General features: G+C 40.0%; 1 protein-coding gene across 1 annotated transcript in view; it reads left to right on the top strand.

The window, feature by feature from the left end:
- Positions 1–17122, top strand: part of LOC115113192 (glutamate receptor ionotropic, delta-1-like) — a 467913-nt gene that overhangs the window by 436891 nt on the left and 13900 nt on the right. The window contains exons 13-15 of the mRNA XM_065012780.1: positions 396–591; positions 8665–8831; positions 15882–16122. Of these exons, the coding sequence (XP_064868852.1) occupies positions 396–591; positions 8665–8831; positions 15882–16122 (604 nt within the window). The remainder of the gene's footprint in view (positions 1–395; positions 592–8664; positions 8832–15881; positions 16123–17122) is intronic.

Raw genomic sequence — 17122 nt, 5'->3', positions numbered from 1 at the left:
AGACATCAACATTTGGCACTTAACACCTCTGCATTGTTTTGTTCATTAATTGCTTCCCTGTAAGTTAGAGGATTTGAGAAGATACTTAGGCACAACTTCAAGTGCTAAGGCAAGATTTGACTGTGGTTGAATTGCAATTATCTACTATTATTTATGTAGTGGTACTCCAAGTTAAACTGAATATAAAACATTTGAATACCTGAATTAACACATTCGATTAGTGTTGCTTCTTGTATGCATTTGTGAAGGGAACTAGTAGTAGGAATCCAGTGTACTGTGTACGCTTCAAAATAAAATATTGACAAATGCATCATTCTGGTCGCATAGGGCGACCTCCAAAAGCACATGACTACTTATCCTCCATGTGACCCATATCCTTTGATCGCTTTCGACAGGACATTCCAGGACTTGTCCAAACAGATGGACCTAGCCTACGGAACAGTGAGAGACTCAGCCGTGTATGAGTACTTCAGAGCCAAAGGCACCAACGCTCTGGAGCAGGACAGCACCTTCGCTGAGCTCTGGAGAACCATCAACAAGAATAACGGACACGAACACTCAGTCTCCAGCCCATCTGAAGGCATCCGCAAGGTGAGCTCAGGGACAGCAGGGTCTAAACTAATTGATTTCAGAAAACTGTAGCCACTTAGGAAAGTTTTTCTAAATGAGTGAGATTAAATGAGGATGTTTAATTCTGAATCAATACAGCTATACAAGGTAAAGTACCTTTCAGCACACACACAAAAACAGATCTATGCTGGGTATACTATGAGGTCCGTAGAGAGACAATTACTTGGCTCTACTCATAAGGAGGTGTGGGAGTAAATGGAATTGTTAATCTATTATTGAATAGTGTATTTTTTATTTATTTTTTCCTGATTAGAAGTTAATGGTTACGCTGAAGTGAATATCTCACAGCCTAAGACACACACACAACAGCCTGAGAAATGTTCCAGTAATTAAACAAATTAGTTATAACAGAGTCTAGTCACACACACTTGTCATTGACTCTCAGGAATCTTTGAACCTCTAATTGCAATTAGTTGAGGCAATATCTGTAGTGTTCTGCAGATACTTGGTGTAATGGTAAATTGCTTTGTGTTTCTGTACTTAAAATGAAAGCATTTTGGATGAACAACAATCTTAGTTACAATGTCTTCAGAAAGTGTTCATCCCCTTTGACTTATTCAACAAGTTGTGTTACAGCCTCAAAATGGAATCAATATACTTTCTCAGCCATCTACAAAAAATAATCCATAATTAAAAATGTTAAAACATGTTTTTAGAAATGTTTCCACATTTATTGAACATGGAGTACAGAAATATGAGTATTCACACCCCTGAGTCAATACAATTGAAGTCGGAAGTTTACATACACTTAGATTGGGGTCATTAAAACTTGTTTTTCAACCACTCCACACATTTCTTGTCATCAAACTATAGTTTTGGCCAGTCAGTTAGGACATCTACTTTGTTCATGACACAAGTAATTCTTCCAACAATTGTTTACAGACAGATTATTTTACTGTATCACAATTCCAGTGGGTCAGAAGTTTATACACTAAGTTGACTGTGCCTTTCAACAGCTTGGAAAATTCCAGAAAATTATGTCATGGCTTTGGAAGCTTCTGATAGGCTAACTGACATAATTTGAGTCAATTGTAGGTGTAGCTGTGGAGGTATTTTAAGGCCTACCTTCAAACTCAGTGTCTCTTTGCTTGACATCATGGGAAAATCTAAAGAAATCAGAAAAAAATGTAGACCTCCACAAGTCTGGTTCATCCTTGGGAGCAATTTCCAAATGCCTGAAGGTACCACTTTCATCTGTACAAACAATAGTATGCAAGTATAAACACCATGGGACCACACAGCTGTCATACCGCTCAGGAAGGAGACATGTCCTGTCTCCTAGAGCTGAAAGTACTTTGGTGTGAAAAGTGCAAATCAATCCCAGATCAACAGCAAAGGACCTTGTGAAGATGCTGGAGGAAACAGGTACAAAAGTATATATATCCACAGTAAAACGAGACCGGTATCGACACAACCTGGAAGGCCACTCAGCAAGGAAGAAGCCACTGCTCCAAAACCGACATAAAAAAGCAAGACTACGGTTTGCAACTGCACGTGGGGACAAAGATCGTACTTTTTGGAGAAATGTCCTCTGGTCGGATGAAACAAAAATAGAACTGTTTGGCCATAATGACCATTGTTATGTTTGGAGGAAAAGGGGGAGGCTTGCAAGCCGAAGAACACCATCCCAACCGTGAAGCACGGGGTTGGCAGCATCATGTGTGGCTGGTGCACTTCACAAAATAGATGGCATCATGAGGTAGGAAAATTATGTGGATATATTGAAGCAACATCTCAAGACAACAGTCAGGATGTTAATGCTTGGTCGCAAATGGGTCACCCAAATGGACAATGACCCCAAGCATACTTTCAAAGTTGTGGCAAAAAAGCTTCAGGACAACAAAGTCATGGTATCGGAGTGGCCATCACAAAGCCCTGACCTCAATCCTACAGAACATTTGTGGGCAAAACTGAAAAAGCGTGTGAGAAAGGAGGCCTACAAACCTGACTCAGTTACACCAGCTCTGTCAGGAGGAATGGGACAAAATTCACCCAACTTATTTTGGGAAGCTTGTGGAAAGCTACCCATAACGATTGACCCATGTTAAACAATTTAAAGGCAATGCTACCAAATACTAATTGAGTTTATGTAAACTTCTGACCCACTGGGAATGTGATGAAAGATTTTTTATTAATTATTCTCTACTATTATTCTGACATTTCACATTCTTAAAATAAAAGTGGTGATCCTAACTGACCTAAGATGGGTAATTTTTACTTGGATTAAATGTCAGGAATTGTCAAACTGAGTTTGAATGTATTTGGCTAAGGTGTATGTAAACTTCCGACTTCAACTGTACATGTTAGATTCTCCTTTGGCAGCAATTACAGCTGTCTTTCTGGGTAAGTATCTAAGAGCTTTGCACACCTGAATTGTACAATATTTGCTAATTCCTCTTTTTTAAATGCTACATCATTGCTAGACAGCTATTTTCAAGTCGATTTGAGGCAAAACTGTAACTAGGCCAATCAGGCACATTAAATGTAGTCTTGGTAAGCGACTTTAGTGTACATTTGACCTTGTGCTTTAGGTTATTGTAATGCTGAAAAGTTAATTTCTCTCAGTGTCTGTCCGAAAGCAGACTGAACCAGATTTTCCTCTAGAATTTTGGCTGTGTTTTGCTCTATTACGTTTCTTTTTATCCTAAAAAAAACTCCCTAGTCCTGGTCAATGACAAGCATACCTATAACATTATGCAGCCATCACCATGCCTGAAATTATGAAGAGGGACAAAAAGGTAATTTCTTTGCCATATTTTTTCATTTTTACTTTAGTTCCTTATTGCGAACAGGATGTATGTCTTGGAATATGTTTTATTCTCTACAAGCTACTTTTCACTCTGTTATTTAGGTTAGTATTGTGGAGTAACTACAATGTTGTTGACCCAACCTCCGTTTTCGCCTACCACAGCTATTAAACTCTCTCTTTTGATGTCACCATTGGCCTCATGGTCAAATCCCTTAGCGCTTTCCTTCTTCTCCGGCAACTGAATTAGGAAGGAGGCCTGTATCTTTGTAGTGACTGGGCGTATTGATACACCATCCAAAGTGTAATTAATAACTTCATCATGCTCAAAGGGATATTCAATGTCTGCTTTTTAAAACATTTACCCATCAAAATAACATAAGGTAGATCAAAAGAAATAAGAACAAGAAGAATTAGGCATACTAAATACAGGGTCAGTCAGTTCCAGTACCATATTTACAATGTGCAGGGATACTGAAGTGATAGAGGTAGATATGTGACCCTGCTCAGATAATCCCTACCATCGTGTCGCTGAGTTATCATAGTGTTGCTGCAAATGTACATTGTCCCGGGGGTGTTGGCGGTCATAGAGTAAATAACCTAATTTATGTCCCTGTATCTCCCCTAAATGCCTCTGTCAATCCTACAGCTGTTGTCAGCAGTAATCATGAGCCTATGAACCTGAGTTATACTGTTAGCACTGAGAGGGTTTGCTCAAATAGAAAATTCCACTGCGCAGTTCACCCTGTGGTAAAACAGAAATATCGCTGTCATGTCTACCTCTAAGTAAAGCAATAATATCCCACATTAACATATCTAGCCTACTAAACAAGGTTCATGAAATCAATAACTTGCTACTAACAGATAACATTCATATACTGACTACCGAAAATAACTTCTGGACATCAGGACTGTGATTACTCATCACGTAATGGCAGAATCCTTTTTTCCCTTTAACGAGTCAGACGAGCCCGACGGGAATGATATACTGCTCTCCCGGGAACAGACCCAGATCCCTGTGAAGGCGAAGAAAAATGGGCCAAAGAGCGGGCTGCTTTCTGAGAATTCGTAGGCGATTGAAAAAAAACCCCACTTCCTTCCATTCTGCTGGCAAACGTGTAATCTTTGGAAAATAAAATTGATGACCTACGCTGAAGATTGAACTACCAATGGGACATTCAAAACTGTAATATCTTATGGTTCATGGAGTTGTGGCTTAATGACGACACTATCAACATACATCTGGCTGGTTACACACTGTACCGGCAGGATAGAACAGCGGCATCTGGTAAGACAAGGGGCAGCGGATTATGTATTTTTGTAAATAACACCTGGTGCACGATATTTAAGGAAGTCTCAAGCTGGTGCTCGCCTGAGGTAGTGTGGTTCACAGCTTATCATGAGATACTCTATCTGAATTTTTGCCCACACAGACTGAGGCTTGCACGAACACTGCATTGAATGAGCTGTGTTCCGCCATAACCAAACAAGAAAGCGCTCACCCAGAGGTGGCGCTCCTAGTAGCTTAATGCCCAATGTGAATGATATACTGTTCTCCCAGGAACAGAACCAGAACCCCGTGATTTGCGTGAAGGCGGAAAAAAGGGGCCAAAGCTGTAGAACCTGAGGATTTGAGGGCCCATGCCATACCTTTTCAACATCCTTAGGGGGAAGAGAAGCTGTCTTACCTTCTTCACTCCTGTGCATGTGTGTGGACCATTTTAAGTCTTTAGTAATTTGGACACCGAGGAACTTGAAGCTCTTGACCCGCTCCATGTGTGGGGTACAGAGATGAAGTAGTTATTCAAAAATCCTGTTAAACACTTGAATACAGAGTGTGACTTGTTAAAACCTCTTAGGGAAGCTGCGAATTTTCGCAGCTTTTTGTTAAAAATCGCGCAACATTTCAGCGCCCTGCTATTCATGCCAGGAATATAGTATATGCATATGATTAGTATGTGTGGATAGAAAACACTCAGACGTTTCTAAAACTGGTTAAATTACGGCTGTGACTATAACAGAACGTGCGTTTCATCGAAAAGTGCAGGAAAATCTGATCACTGAAAATGGAAAAAAATATCCATGCGCCACTTCCAGGTTGTTAAAGGTGAACCGGATTAAATGAGGTCGAGTTTGCAGTACCTACAGCTTCCACATGATGTCTAGAGTCTTGTCATTTGCTTCGGCTTTGTTTCTTGGTCAAACCGAAACAAGGGAGACGATTTCCTCCGGTCTCCGACAGGATGTTTTGGTTGAGATTTCTCCGGACATTATTTCCAGACGGACACCAATAGAATTTACATCGCCTCGTGATCAATTTGATCGCTTATTAACGTGTACTAATACCTAAAGTTGCATTACAAAAGTATTTCGAAATGTTTTGTGAAAGTTTATCGTCGACTTTTGTAATAAAAAAAAATGACGTTACGTTAGAAAACGCAATTTTTTTCCGTTGTTCACACAGTATTCATAGATCGATATCTAGGCTATATATGGACCGATTTAATCGAAAAAAGACCCAAAATGATGTTTATGGGACATCTAGGAGTGCCAAGAAAGAAGCTCGTCAAAGGTAATGAATGTTTTATATTTTATTTCTGCGTTTTGAGTAGCCCCCGGCTATCGCAAAATCTGTCGTTAGGTGACGTTGCTGTATTTTGGGGGATACACGCTATCAGATAATAGCTTCTCATGCTTTTGCCGAAAAGCATTTTACAAATCTGACTTGGTGGATAGATTCACAACGAGTGTAGCTTTAATTCAGTACATTGTATGTGCATTTTAATGAAAGTTTGAGTTTTATCAACAACTATAGGTGGCGCACTTGAACATTTTCCGCTGATTGATGTTCCCACCACGGAACCACGGCCCTAACAAGTTAAGCACATTTTTACCCTTGGACTTATTTAGGCTTGCCATAACAAAGGGGTTGAATACTTATTGAGTCAAAACATTTCAGCTTTTAATTTAATGAATTTGTGAACATTTCTAAAAACAACTTCACTTTGACATTATGGAATATTGTGTGATGGCCAGTGACACAATCTCAATTTAATACATTTTAAATTCAGGCTGTAACACAACAAAACATTGAACAAGTCAGGGGGTGTGAATACTTTAAGGCACTGTATACATTCAAAAACTGTAACTATTGTTGATATGTTTTGACAAAAGGAGAGTAAACCAAAGGTTTCAGAGAGATTTGAACAGAGATAATGTTCAGTGTGAATGCTAATTGAGAATATTCACAGTAGTACATAGGTACACTCACACGCAGACATAGTAACCTGAGCTATTTTCCAGTTATTAAACCGGATACTTGGTGAAGGGGGTAATTGCTTAGTGAGTTTGTACTTAAAATAAAATCATGTTGGATGAACAGTAATGTTAGTTATACTAAAAAAAGAGTAAAGTCATAAAACCAAAGTATCATAGTGATTTGAACTGAGATACTGTTCAAATGGTAAATGACAAGAAAATTATTATTTTCTGACTTTATGAAGTTTAGTTTGGGAGTTTTCGTTCAAGACCTTGTGTAAATAAATTGTGTGTACAGACAGGCTGTGAAGGGTTTTATTTGTGAAATAATGACATTGGAATACCTGGGACTCTTGGGAAAATGCCAGGATAAACAGAGAAATATATATTCACTCCGAAAGTATTTTAGAGGTTCTGTTACTGTTCATTAGTCATGGTCAAGCGATCAACTGCTTTATACCCTGAGAAAACAGATGTGCCATGTTCACTCTTACTGAAAACTATCTAGTTCATTTTAGCTAACGCCACAGTGAACAGCAATGACTGAGTGTCATGGACTTGAAAATAGACTGTGGTTAGGTTTGTGATAAAGGCTGGTGACCATTGGACACGTGTGTGTTTATGTGGGAGCACATCTGTACAGTTGAAGTCGGAAGTTTACATACACTTAGGTTGGAGTCATTAAAAACTTGTTTTTCAACCACTCCACAAATTTCTTCTTAACAAACTATAGTTTTGGCAAGTTGGTTTGGGCATCTACTTTGTGCATGACACAAATAATTTTTCCAACAATTGTTTACAGACAGATTATTTCACTAATAATTCACTGTATCACAATTCCGTTGGGTCAGAAAATGCTTGTGCCTTTAAACAGCTTGGAAAATTCCCAGAAATGAGGTAATGGCTTTCGAAGCTTCTGATAGGCTAATTGACATAATTTGAGTCAATTGGAGGTGTACCTGTGGATGTATTTCAAGCCCTACCTTCAAACTCAGTGCCTCTTTGCTTGACAATATGTAAAAATAAAAATAAATCAGCCAAGACCTCCAAAAAATTGTAGACCTCCACAAGTCTGGTTCATCCTTGGGAGCAAATACCAAATGCTTGAACTTTTATCTGTACAAACAATAGTATGCAAGTGTAAACACCATGGGACCACGCAGCCGTCATACCGCTCAGGAAGGAGACGTGTTCTGTCTCCTAGAGGTTAACGTACTTTGGTGCGAAATGTGCAAATCAATCCCAGAACAACAGCAAAAGACCTTGTGAAGATGCTAGAGGAAACAGGTACAAAAGTATCTATATCAACAGTAAAACGAGTCCGATATTGACATAACCTGAAAGGCCACTCAGCAAGGAAGCACTGCTCCAAAACCGCCATAAAAAACAGACTACGGTTTGCAACTGCACATGGGGACAAAGATCATACTTTGTGGAGAAATTACCTTTGTTGTGATGAAACAAAAATAGAACTCATGGCTGTGATGATTGTGGCAAAATGGCTTAAGGACAACAAAGTCAAGGTATTGGAGTGGTCATCACAAAGCCCTGACCTCAATCGTATAGAATATTTGTGGGTCGAACTGAAAAAGTGTGTGCGAGCAAGGAGGCCTACAAACCTGACTCGGTTACACCAGCTCTGTCAGGAGGAATGGGCCAAAATTCACCCAACTTTTTGTAGGAAGCTTGTGGAAGGCTACCCAAAACGTTTGACCCAAGTTAAACAATTTAAAGGCAATGCTACCAAATTCTAATTGTGTATGTAAACTTCTAACCCACTGGGAATGTGATGGAAGAAATAAAATATGAAATAAATCACTCTACTATTATTCTAACATTTCACATTCTTAAAACAAAGTGGTGATCCTATCTGACCTAAAACAGGGAACTTTTACTAGGATTAAATGTCAGGAATTGTGAAAAACTGGGTAAAAAAGGTGTCTGTAAACTTCCGACTTCAACTGTATGTCTGTTTTGCCTATTTGTTCCACTATCCCCTCAATGTAACCCCTTTGTATATTCTTCCCCAGGCCAAGAGAGAATCCTTTGCCTTCCTGTGGGACATGGCTGTGGTGGAGTATGCTGCTCTGACAGATGATGACTGCACCCTGACAGTGACAGGCAACAGTATGAGTAGTAAGGGCTATGGCCTGGCCCTGCAACATGGCAGCCCCTACAGAGACCTCTTCTCCCAGAAGTAAGTTCCCCCTTCCAGCCAACTTGTCCCAATGGCCACCTACTGTATTTATGTTTCTGTACTGTAGATGGGTGGTTCCACGAATAGTGCCTTTTTAGTCTTCGATAAAACACAATGTTAGTTGGATTCCATACATCTATGCTGTAACAAACAAATTCCAAGTGTGTTTTTGTAACTTTGTGGATTTAACATATAAATAGCTATTGCTTTAGCCGTACTATGCCACCTTGTTTTATCCTTGGGTCCTTGAGACTAGAGGTCTTCACAGATCCACCTGTACCCGAATATCCAAGACCTGATCCGTAATTCTAAATAATGTCACAGGTCTGGTATGTGTAATTTTAACTGACATGTCCGGAAGGCCCCGTACAGATCCGAACACGACTGCTGCAGTAGAGAGAGACATTTTATAATTTATGCTGCTGCTGTTACTTTTCCTGAGAGTGGAGCGTGGTGCGTGTAGCTCGTTGTTGTTATTGTTGGCGGCCAATCATAAGTCATCACAGCGGTGATAGGCTACAGTCATAGAGCCTCCATGTTTGGCAAAAGTTAGGATATCTAATCAACGGAATTTAAAAGATAAAAGGAGGATAGGCTACAACAACCAAGAGCCAACAGGTAGGCAGCTACTTAATTTTCTGAATGGAGTTATTTGTAACTGTATGATGAAAGCGCATGCACTGCAGCCTCAATTAGCCTAGTTAGCTAATGTTAACTAGCATATCTAGCTTCTCCTGGTTTGATGCAGTCAAGACCGGTACTACATGATCATATTTGATGATGAATAACCTAGCTATGGCAGCTATTAGTCTAACATAACGCGAGTCGGTTTGGTTGGTTGCGTCTCTCGTCTCTCCCTCACCGCGTCACTCCCTCCCCCACCTGTTAGAGAAGCACCTCCCTCTCCCTCTCACACTGTATCAAAGGTAACCACCCGTTACGTTCCTCCCTGTCCCATCCCCCTGGAACCCTCTTCCCCAGAGCAAAAAAATATTCTGCACATATGCTTCTTTTACCTCTGCTTTACGCCAGGGCCGGATTACTGAACGGGCACACAGGGAACCCAAATAAAAAAAACTGAGGGCTTCCCAGATTTGAACACGTAATAAATAATGGAAAAATGTGTAGAATAGCAGGAAGTTGGCTTCAAAACTGCAAACTTCTCTCATCCTTGTGATAAAAATGTGAAGAATAGCATGAGATGTGCTACAAAACAGTACATTTTCTCTCAGCCTCATGACAAATTGTGTGGAATTGCATTATAAAACTGCACATATTTCTTCCTACCCCATGTCAAAATGTGTTGAAATTCCCTGGAGGTTAGTGCCCCGGGGCCCGAAATGCGCTAGTCCGGCCCTGCTTTAGGCACAACTTTGAGGTCACCCTGCCCCCTCCTCAGTCAAATGTGAATGAGAATTCTTCAAGTTTTTCCAGTGAAACATCCATGCAGCATCTACATTCCAACCATTTGCTCTCAATCAGTTTCATGGGAATATGCATTTAGATCTTGAGTTATTATGTAGTGCTCTTTCAAAGAACAGTGTTATGAATGATGTACAGTGAGTGCATTTTAAGACAGATGGTGTTAACTGTATCACACCTGTATCATACCTTTTGTTTCAATCTAAGCACATTTTGCCTAGTGGCACACTTGAGGATTGGCCACGTGAGAGAAAAATGCGACCATTCTCACGATCATCCTAAAATATAAGAATTTATTTATTACAGTAATGTTATACTTTGCTATTATATTCTGTTTTGTTTTGTGAACAAGTTACTATCATTGTGGTCTTGCAGACATTGATTCGGATTTGATCAAACTTTATTACAATGAGTACCATTCTCCATTCATCACTGAAATTGATGAGTAGCTTGTTCTCTGGGCAGCCGAACAAATAGAGCAGACAGATTTTAATCTACCGGGAAGAGGGTTCTAAAGAATTTTGAACCGTGGCCAATCTATTAAAATAAGTTTCGTTTTTTTCAGAAAATCCCCAATTTGGCATGCCCTACTTCATGTTTGTCTGACTTCTCGGTAGATTTGAACCCACTTAACCCCCAAATTTCCCCAAGTGCTTTGACAAAGTAACTTCCATACAGCATTATTTATTTAATGTGATTAGTGATTAATTTACATTTGTCCCTCAAGGTTAGGCAACCCTGTTATGTGAACTTATGTGATGGGATAGTACATGATTTTGTCAATAAAGCCATTTCCTCCTTGAACCCACCTGTCCCCATTTTCATTAGTTTGTTACTGTAGGCTCTGTAAAATGAAGAAAACTAAAAACATAATTTCAAGTGTAAAATAAATGTTTTGTGGAGTGCCTTTTTTACAATTATGAAACAAAAAGCATGTGTGTTGAAACACAGTAAAAGCTTGTTTTTATAAAGACAAAACAAATATACCCAAACCGCAAGACACATGGTCAATGAAGAAAATCATAAAATGTGAGTAGCCTAAACATCAGTATAAGTGCCAAGCGTGCTTGTGAAGTGAAAATCACCATTATAATTGCAATATAATTAATATAAGTGTTGATATGACAGGTCAAAATAGTTTCACTTAGACACATTGTTTGTGGCCTCGTTCGTGCTTACAGTATGGTATGTCTTCGTGCAACAGGTGGATCTCATTTAGATGTTATCCTTTGTCCTAACAGTCACCACAAATCTTCAACACTTTCACTTGATTGCAACACTTGCAACACAAGTTGCTTGCACCTGAACCAGGTGTCATGGGTTCTGTTCCGAGTGCATCAGCTCACTTTGTAGTTTCCTCTCCCCGGGAGCTGTTTGCAATTTGCTCTGAATCTTTGCTGCTGTCTTGACCCTCATATGTCTCTCACATAGCCTGCTTGTCAGACTCATGATGATGTCTCTCCTGCTCATGGTGTTCATGCATTGTTTAAACAACAGGTAGAGTTGATAGCGGCCAAGTCAAGCATGTTGTAAAACACAGCAACAGGCCAGCGGCGAATTCCTCCTTTCAGTACCATCTGATCTGAAACATTATCCGATCTTAAATATTATCCGACACACGCTTACCTGCAGCCCTATATCACATTTACATTTAAGTCATTTAGCAGACGCTCTTATCCAGAGCGACTTACAAATTGGTGCTTTCACCTTATGACATCCAGTGGAACAGCCACTTTACAATAGTGCATCTAGGTCTTTTAAGGGGGGGGGGGAGGGGGAGAAGGATTACTTTATCCTATCCTAGGTATTCCTTAAAGAGGTGGGGTTTCAGGTGTCTCCGGAAGGTGGTGATTGACTCCGCTGTCCTGGCGTCGTGAGGGAGTTTGTTCCACCATTGGGGGGCCAGAGCAGCGAACAGTATATGGATCCTTACCCAGATACGGAAAGCTGTTCAGCATGAATCAGAATAATAATCGGCGATATCATGATCTATTTCCTCCCTGCCATCTGAGTCACGTTCGTTCAGATCTTGTAGCAACTCTAAAATTGCATGTGCATCCATTCGTCTTGGTATTGCCATTGTAAGTTATGCATTCTCTCATTGTATAGCCTACTCCAAATAGGCCTAGAGTAGACTAATAAGACTGCTTGGATCCGGTGGACTGGTACAGGGTACACTGTTTTGAGATTACTAATCTATTCTAATTACACAATAGAATGGCCCGCCTTGTTTTTCATTCACAATCGATGATTACATAAATGCATTGTTCGCTGCCCCTCGCTCATCAACTTACCCATTCTCCCCCATCATACTATACTTTATTAATGTCATCTGCTGTTATGTGTGAAACACTTCCTAATATTCAGTTGCATCCTCCTTTTTGCCCTCAGAATAGTCTCAATTTGCCTGGGCATGGAATCTACAAGGTGTCAAAAGCATTCCGCAGGGATGCTGGCCCATGTTGACTCCAATGCTTCCCACAGTTGTCAGGCTGGTTGGATGTCCTTTGGGAGGTGGAAAATTCATGATACACACAGGAAACTGTTGAGCGTAAAAAACCCATCAGCGTTGCAGTTCTTGACACAAACCGGTGTGCCTGGCACCTACTACCATACCCCGTTCAAAGGCACTTAAATATTTTGTCTTGACCATTCACCCTTAGAATGGCACACATACACAATCCATGTCTCAATTGTCTCAAGGCTGAATTTTTATTTTTTTAACCCGTCTCCGCCCAATCATCTAAGTGGATTTAACAAGTGACATCAATAAGGGATCATAGCTTTCATCTGGTCAGTCTATGTCATGGAAAGATCAGGTGTTGTTAATGTTTTGTACACTTGTGTAGTGTAACGGTTTTGACTTGAGGTTATTATTTATAGGGGTGCCAGTTAGGTTGTGCCTACCAGAGAACATTGGTTTCTCCTTTTGGTTTGGGAGGGAATGAGTCCCATCTGGTCCGTCAAGTCTACACCAATACAAAGAACTTATGTAATGGTCAGGATGGAAATACACTTCATAAACCCTTAAACATTGGAAAGAACTTCAAAAACAACTTATTTTGTGTGGGTTGTATTACCAACCATTCACACACACATAACAATACAACAAATAATGAGCTCTGGTTCCTCCTGAAATGTTCTGTACCTCGGGCCTAAAGAGTCCAGCCCGGGAAAAGAAGTTCAGGGAGCTCAAGCGACCTTAGTCACGCAATGGTTGTCCGTTCATACAAGTGTAGTGTAAACCCAGTATCAAATCATAATCAAAATAACAATTATTTTACCACACAACCATCAAAAGCGTATCAACTATTAATTAGTCCTCAACTACAACTAACTACATAAATCATCACGGTGTACATCACACTAAAACACATGAAATACCGTATTCATAAAGGTTTTAGTCAGACAATCCAATCCTCCAAGTGGATCCGATCCGGTGTTAACTTGATATTATGCTACAGTTGTATTTTTTATTTGATTTAACCGTTATTTAACTAGGCAAGTCAGTTAAGAACAAATCATTTAAAATCACAGCCTATCCCAGCCAAACCCTAACCCAGGTCTGTGCTAAGTAGCCAAGGCTATGGTTGCACCATGAAATCAACTTGTCATTTAGCAGATATCACAGGCCCTGCTCTACCACAGTCAGCACACATATTTGACAGTAAGAATGTTATGGAATGTAACAGAAGAAAATAGAAAGGATATTTTCCCCAAATGGCTATTGCTGATTGTCACCAGTAGCCACATGAGGAATGCACAGAGCCATGGTTATTCTAGATAAAAGTTATGTTTTGAAACAGAGACCATCCGTGCAATTTGTAGAGTTTTTTTGTTGTTGCAAAAATAGGTTAGAATCTTTGGAATCTGCTCTTTCTGATAGGGTATAACAATCAAAACTGGACCTCTGTAGGATGATATGTAAGAAGTGCTATTTGGTAACCTCCTCGCTTATTTGTTAATGCATGCTGTCAATGTCAGCTGCAGAGGTCATCAGTCTCTTTATTCTCTTTAGTTTCAATCTCGTTTAGGTGTAGTTTGGATATGCCAGCTGGCCAGGCAACTATTGTCTTAGTCAGAAAATACACTATCATCTAATTTCACTATTTACAGTCAACACATTTTCTGACTGATTACAATGTACATTTTTAACATAATACATGCACCAATTTATTAATTTGTTATTTATTATGGAATACTTATACAACTGAAATATCAATGGTTAGAATGACTTTCATGGCCATTCTAGTAGTAATAGAATTCCAGCACTCTGAGTGTAAATATACGTTGTTTTCTCAAAATGTATGTTAGCTAGCTAAATTAGCAATGTTAACCCCATCTGCTGCCAACATCAAGATACAATTTGAGAGCACTAGTTAGCTCCAAAAGTGGTTATAGCTTTGACTGCATGGTGATAGTGAATTCAGAGCCTTCAGTGCTAGCTACACTACAAACATCCTTTTACCATGTTCCTGTGAAGCAATTGTAATGACATTCTACCACAACATATTCAAGAGTTTCAACAAGGGGTAGTCTGTGTTTAATTTCATTGTGTAGAAACACAGTTTGAGATAATTTTGATGGGATTTTGCAAGTGATTAAATGGGGAATTGGGCTTCCCAGGAAAATGTTGTCCGAGGTTGTAACAGTAACCAAGGGGGGCAGGGATTAGTGAACGGTCAATTGCCCCTTCCTGTTGCTCAGCTTCCATTCCCCCTGTCATAAGTGGAGTTATAGCTGATTTAAGATGAAATTGTCAACCCTGTTAAGGTCAACTCTGTTACGGTCAACCCTGTCACTTTAATTGTCACCTTTTATAGTCTGTATTTTATTTGTTTTTGTTTAACTCTGGAGATGGGGAAACATGTTTGTTATGAATTTGAGCGTGCTCTTCATGACAGAATGTTAAAATTTGGTTAAATAAATATAATTTGTTTACAAAATTACACTATCCAAAGGCATTCTATTCGTGGAATGACACAGATACCAAATGGGGAAAACTTGAATGGTGATTATGCATAAGTGTGTATATACAATTCAGTATTGTATGTTGCTCTATGTGTGTGGGATGTGTGGTTGTAAAGGGGTTTAAATAATGACCCTGTGCTTAGCCTCTCGGTTGGGAGAGAATCACTATCTTTGTTCACTTTTCAGCCACTTCAGCCATCATTCTCCGATATCCATTCTCATCCATACTGTAAGATTACTAATGGGCTCTGTTTAGCCTTTCATCATCAGGATGGCAGCTCTTGTTTAACTCACTTCAAAACAAATTCATTTGAAAGAGTCACCATTTTCCTGCCCACAGTTTAAAGGACTGTTATTCCTCTTTTCTTATGACCAGTTTGATTTAATTTTAATCCAGTATCATACAACTAACTCCACCTGGTTTTATATGACACAATAAGATCTCTACATTGTAATATTTCACATTAAAAACATTAATTGAACATATCCTCTACCAGAAATCTGACATGTTGACCACTGAGTCCAATTTAATTCACTCCATTTACTTTAATCCTATCACTAATGTTTGAATGGGAATTCACTCTAGCACAGTTCCCACCCCCGTGCTTTCAGTGAAGCCCCATAACTATAAAACTCATCTCTCTCTGTGTTTGTAAGGATCCTGGATCTGCAGGAGAAAGGGGACCTGGACATCCTGAAGCAGAAGTGGTGGCCCAGGAAGGGTCGCTGTGACCTGGACAGCCACTTGGAGGCCCAGCCAGAGGGCAGGTCCCTGAGGCTCCAAAGCTTCGCTGGGGTCTTCTGCATCCTGGCAGCAGGGCTGCTGCTGGCCTGCCTGGTGGCTGCCCTGGAGACCTGGTGGAGCAGCAACCGCTGCCGGCGTGAGCAGCCCAAAGAGGTGACCGAGAATGCAGCCCCGATCCAGGGCCTGGTCCCACCGCGGCCCCTCCCTAGGCCACGGCCGAGACCCAGACCCCCGGGCCCCCCGGTCCTGCCCAGAGATGCCACTGCCACACTCTACTTTATGGATCCTGGCGCAGACGCCAGCCCTGATTTAGTAGAGCTGCAGTACACCCAGTTATAGGTGTGCCCTGATGATAGTCCAAATTGTTGTGAACTTTTCATTTTGTTTTTGAGTGGGAGAGAAGTTGGGTTGGGTTTTTTGTATTTCAAAAGAGCCTTTGAAGGATTATTAAGATACTTAAACATGCAATGAATTGCTTGTTTTTGCTTGTTTCTGCTTAAAAGTGAGTCATTATCATGGATAGCAATAATGATTACTGAAAAATATGAATAATGACAATTATGTTGGTTTATTAATTCAACAACGTTGCACTTCGGGGTAGATATTTGCTGCCTCATTCAATGCAAACGCTCTCTTTAGCCCATCCATATTACTGCTTCCAAACAGCTTAAACACAACTTCATCCTGCTAGAGACTGGGCAGCCCCTGGTGGTGTGCAGACATAAAAGGCTTGACAAGGATCCCTAAACTAAAGTGTGAGCAAACAAGACACTGTCTGTTTGATTGGACAATACAATAAAGCAGTAAGTCCCACAGAAAATAACGGACTTAATGTAAAATTGTTGTCATGATGGCTATATATTATTAATGGAGCATTAGATTATCGAGTGATGATTTATTAAACATTAACCATTTATTGTCCTTTAGTGTAATACTCCATCATAAAGGTGTCTTTGGATGTCATAACCTATCATGTTCTTCAATGACAGGTGTTATTTCACAATATATGTAATTTAACAGACACTTTAATCTAATGCGACTTAGTCAAGCGTGCATCCCATTTTACGTGTGGGTGATCCTGGGAATCGAACCACTAACCTGGCTTTAACGAGAGCCATGCGATACCAACTGAGCTACAAAGACCACTTATGAC

Source organism: Oncorhynchus nerka, linkage group LG28, assembly GCF_034236695.1.
Source record: "Oncorhynchus nerka isolate Pitt River linkage group LG28, Oner_Uvic_2.0, whole genome shotgun sequence".
NCBI classification, from domain to species: Eukaryota; Metazoa; Chordata; class Actinopteri; order Salmoniformes; family Salmonidae; genus Oncorhynchus; species Oncorhynchus nerka.
Note: the sequence above shows the minus strand (reverse complement) of the source record. Positions and strands in the feature narration are given on the sequence as shown.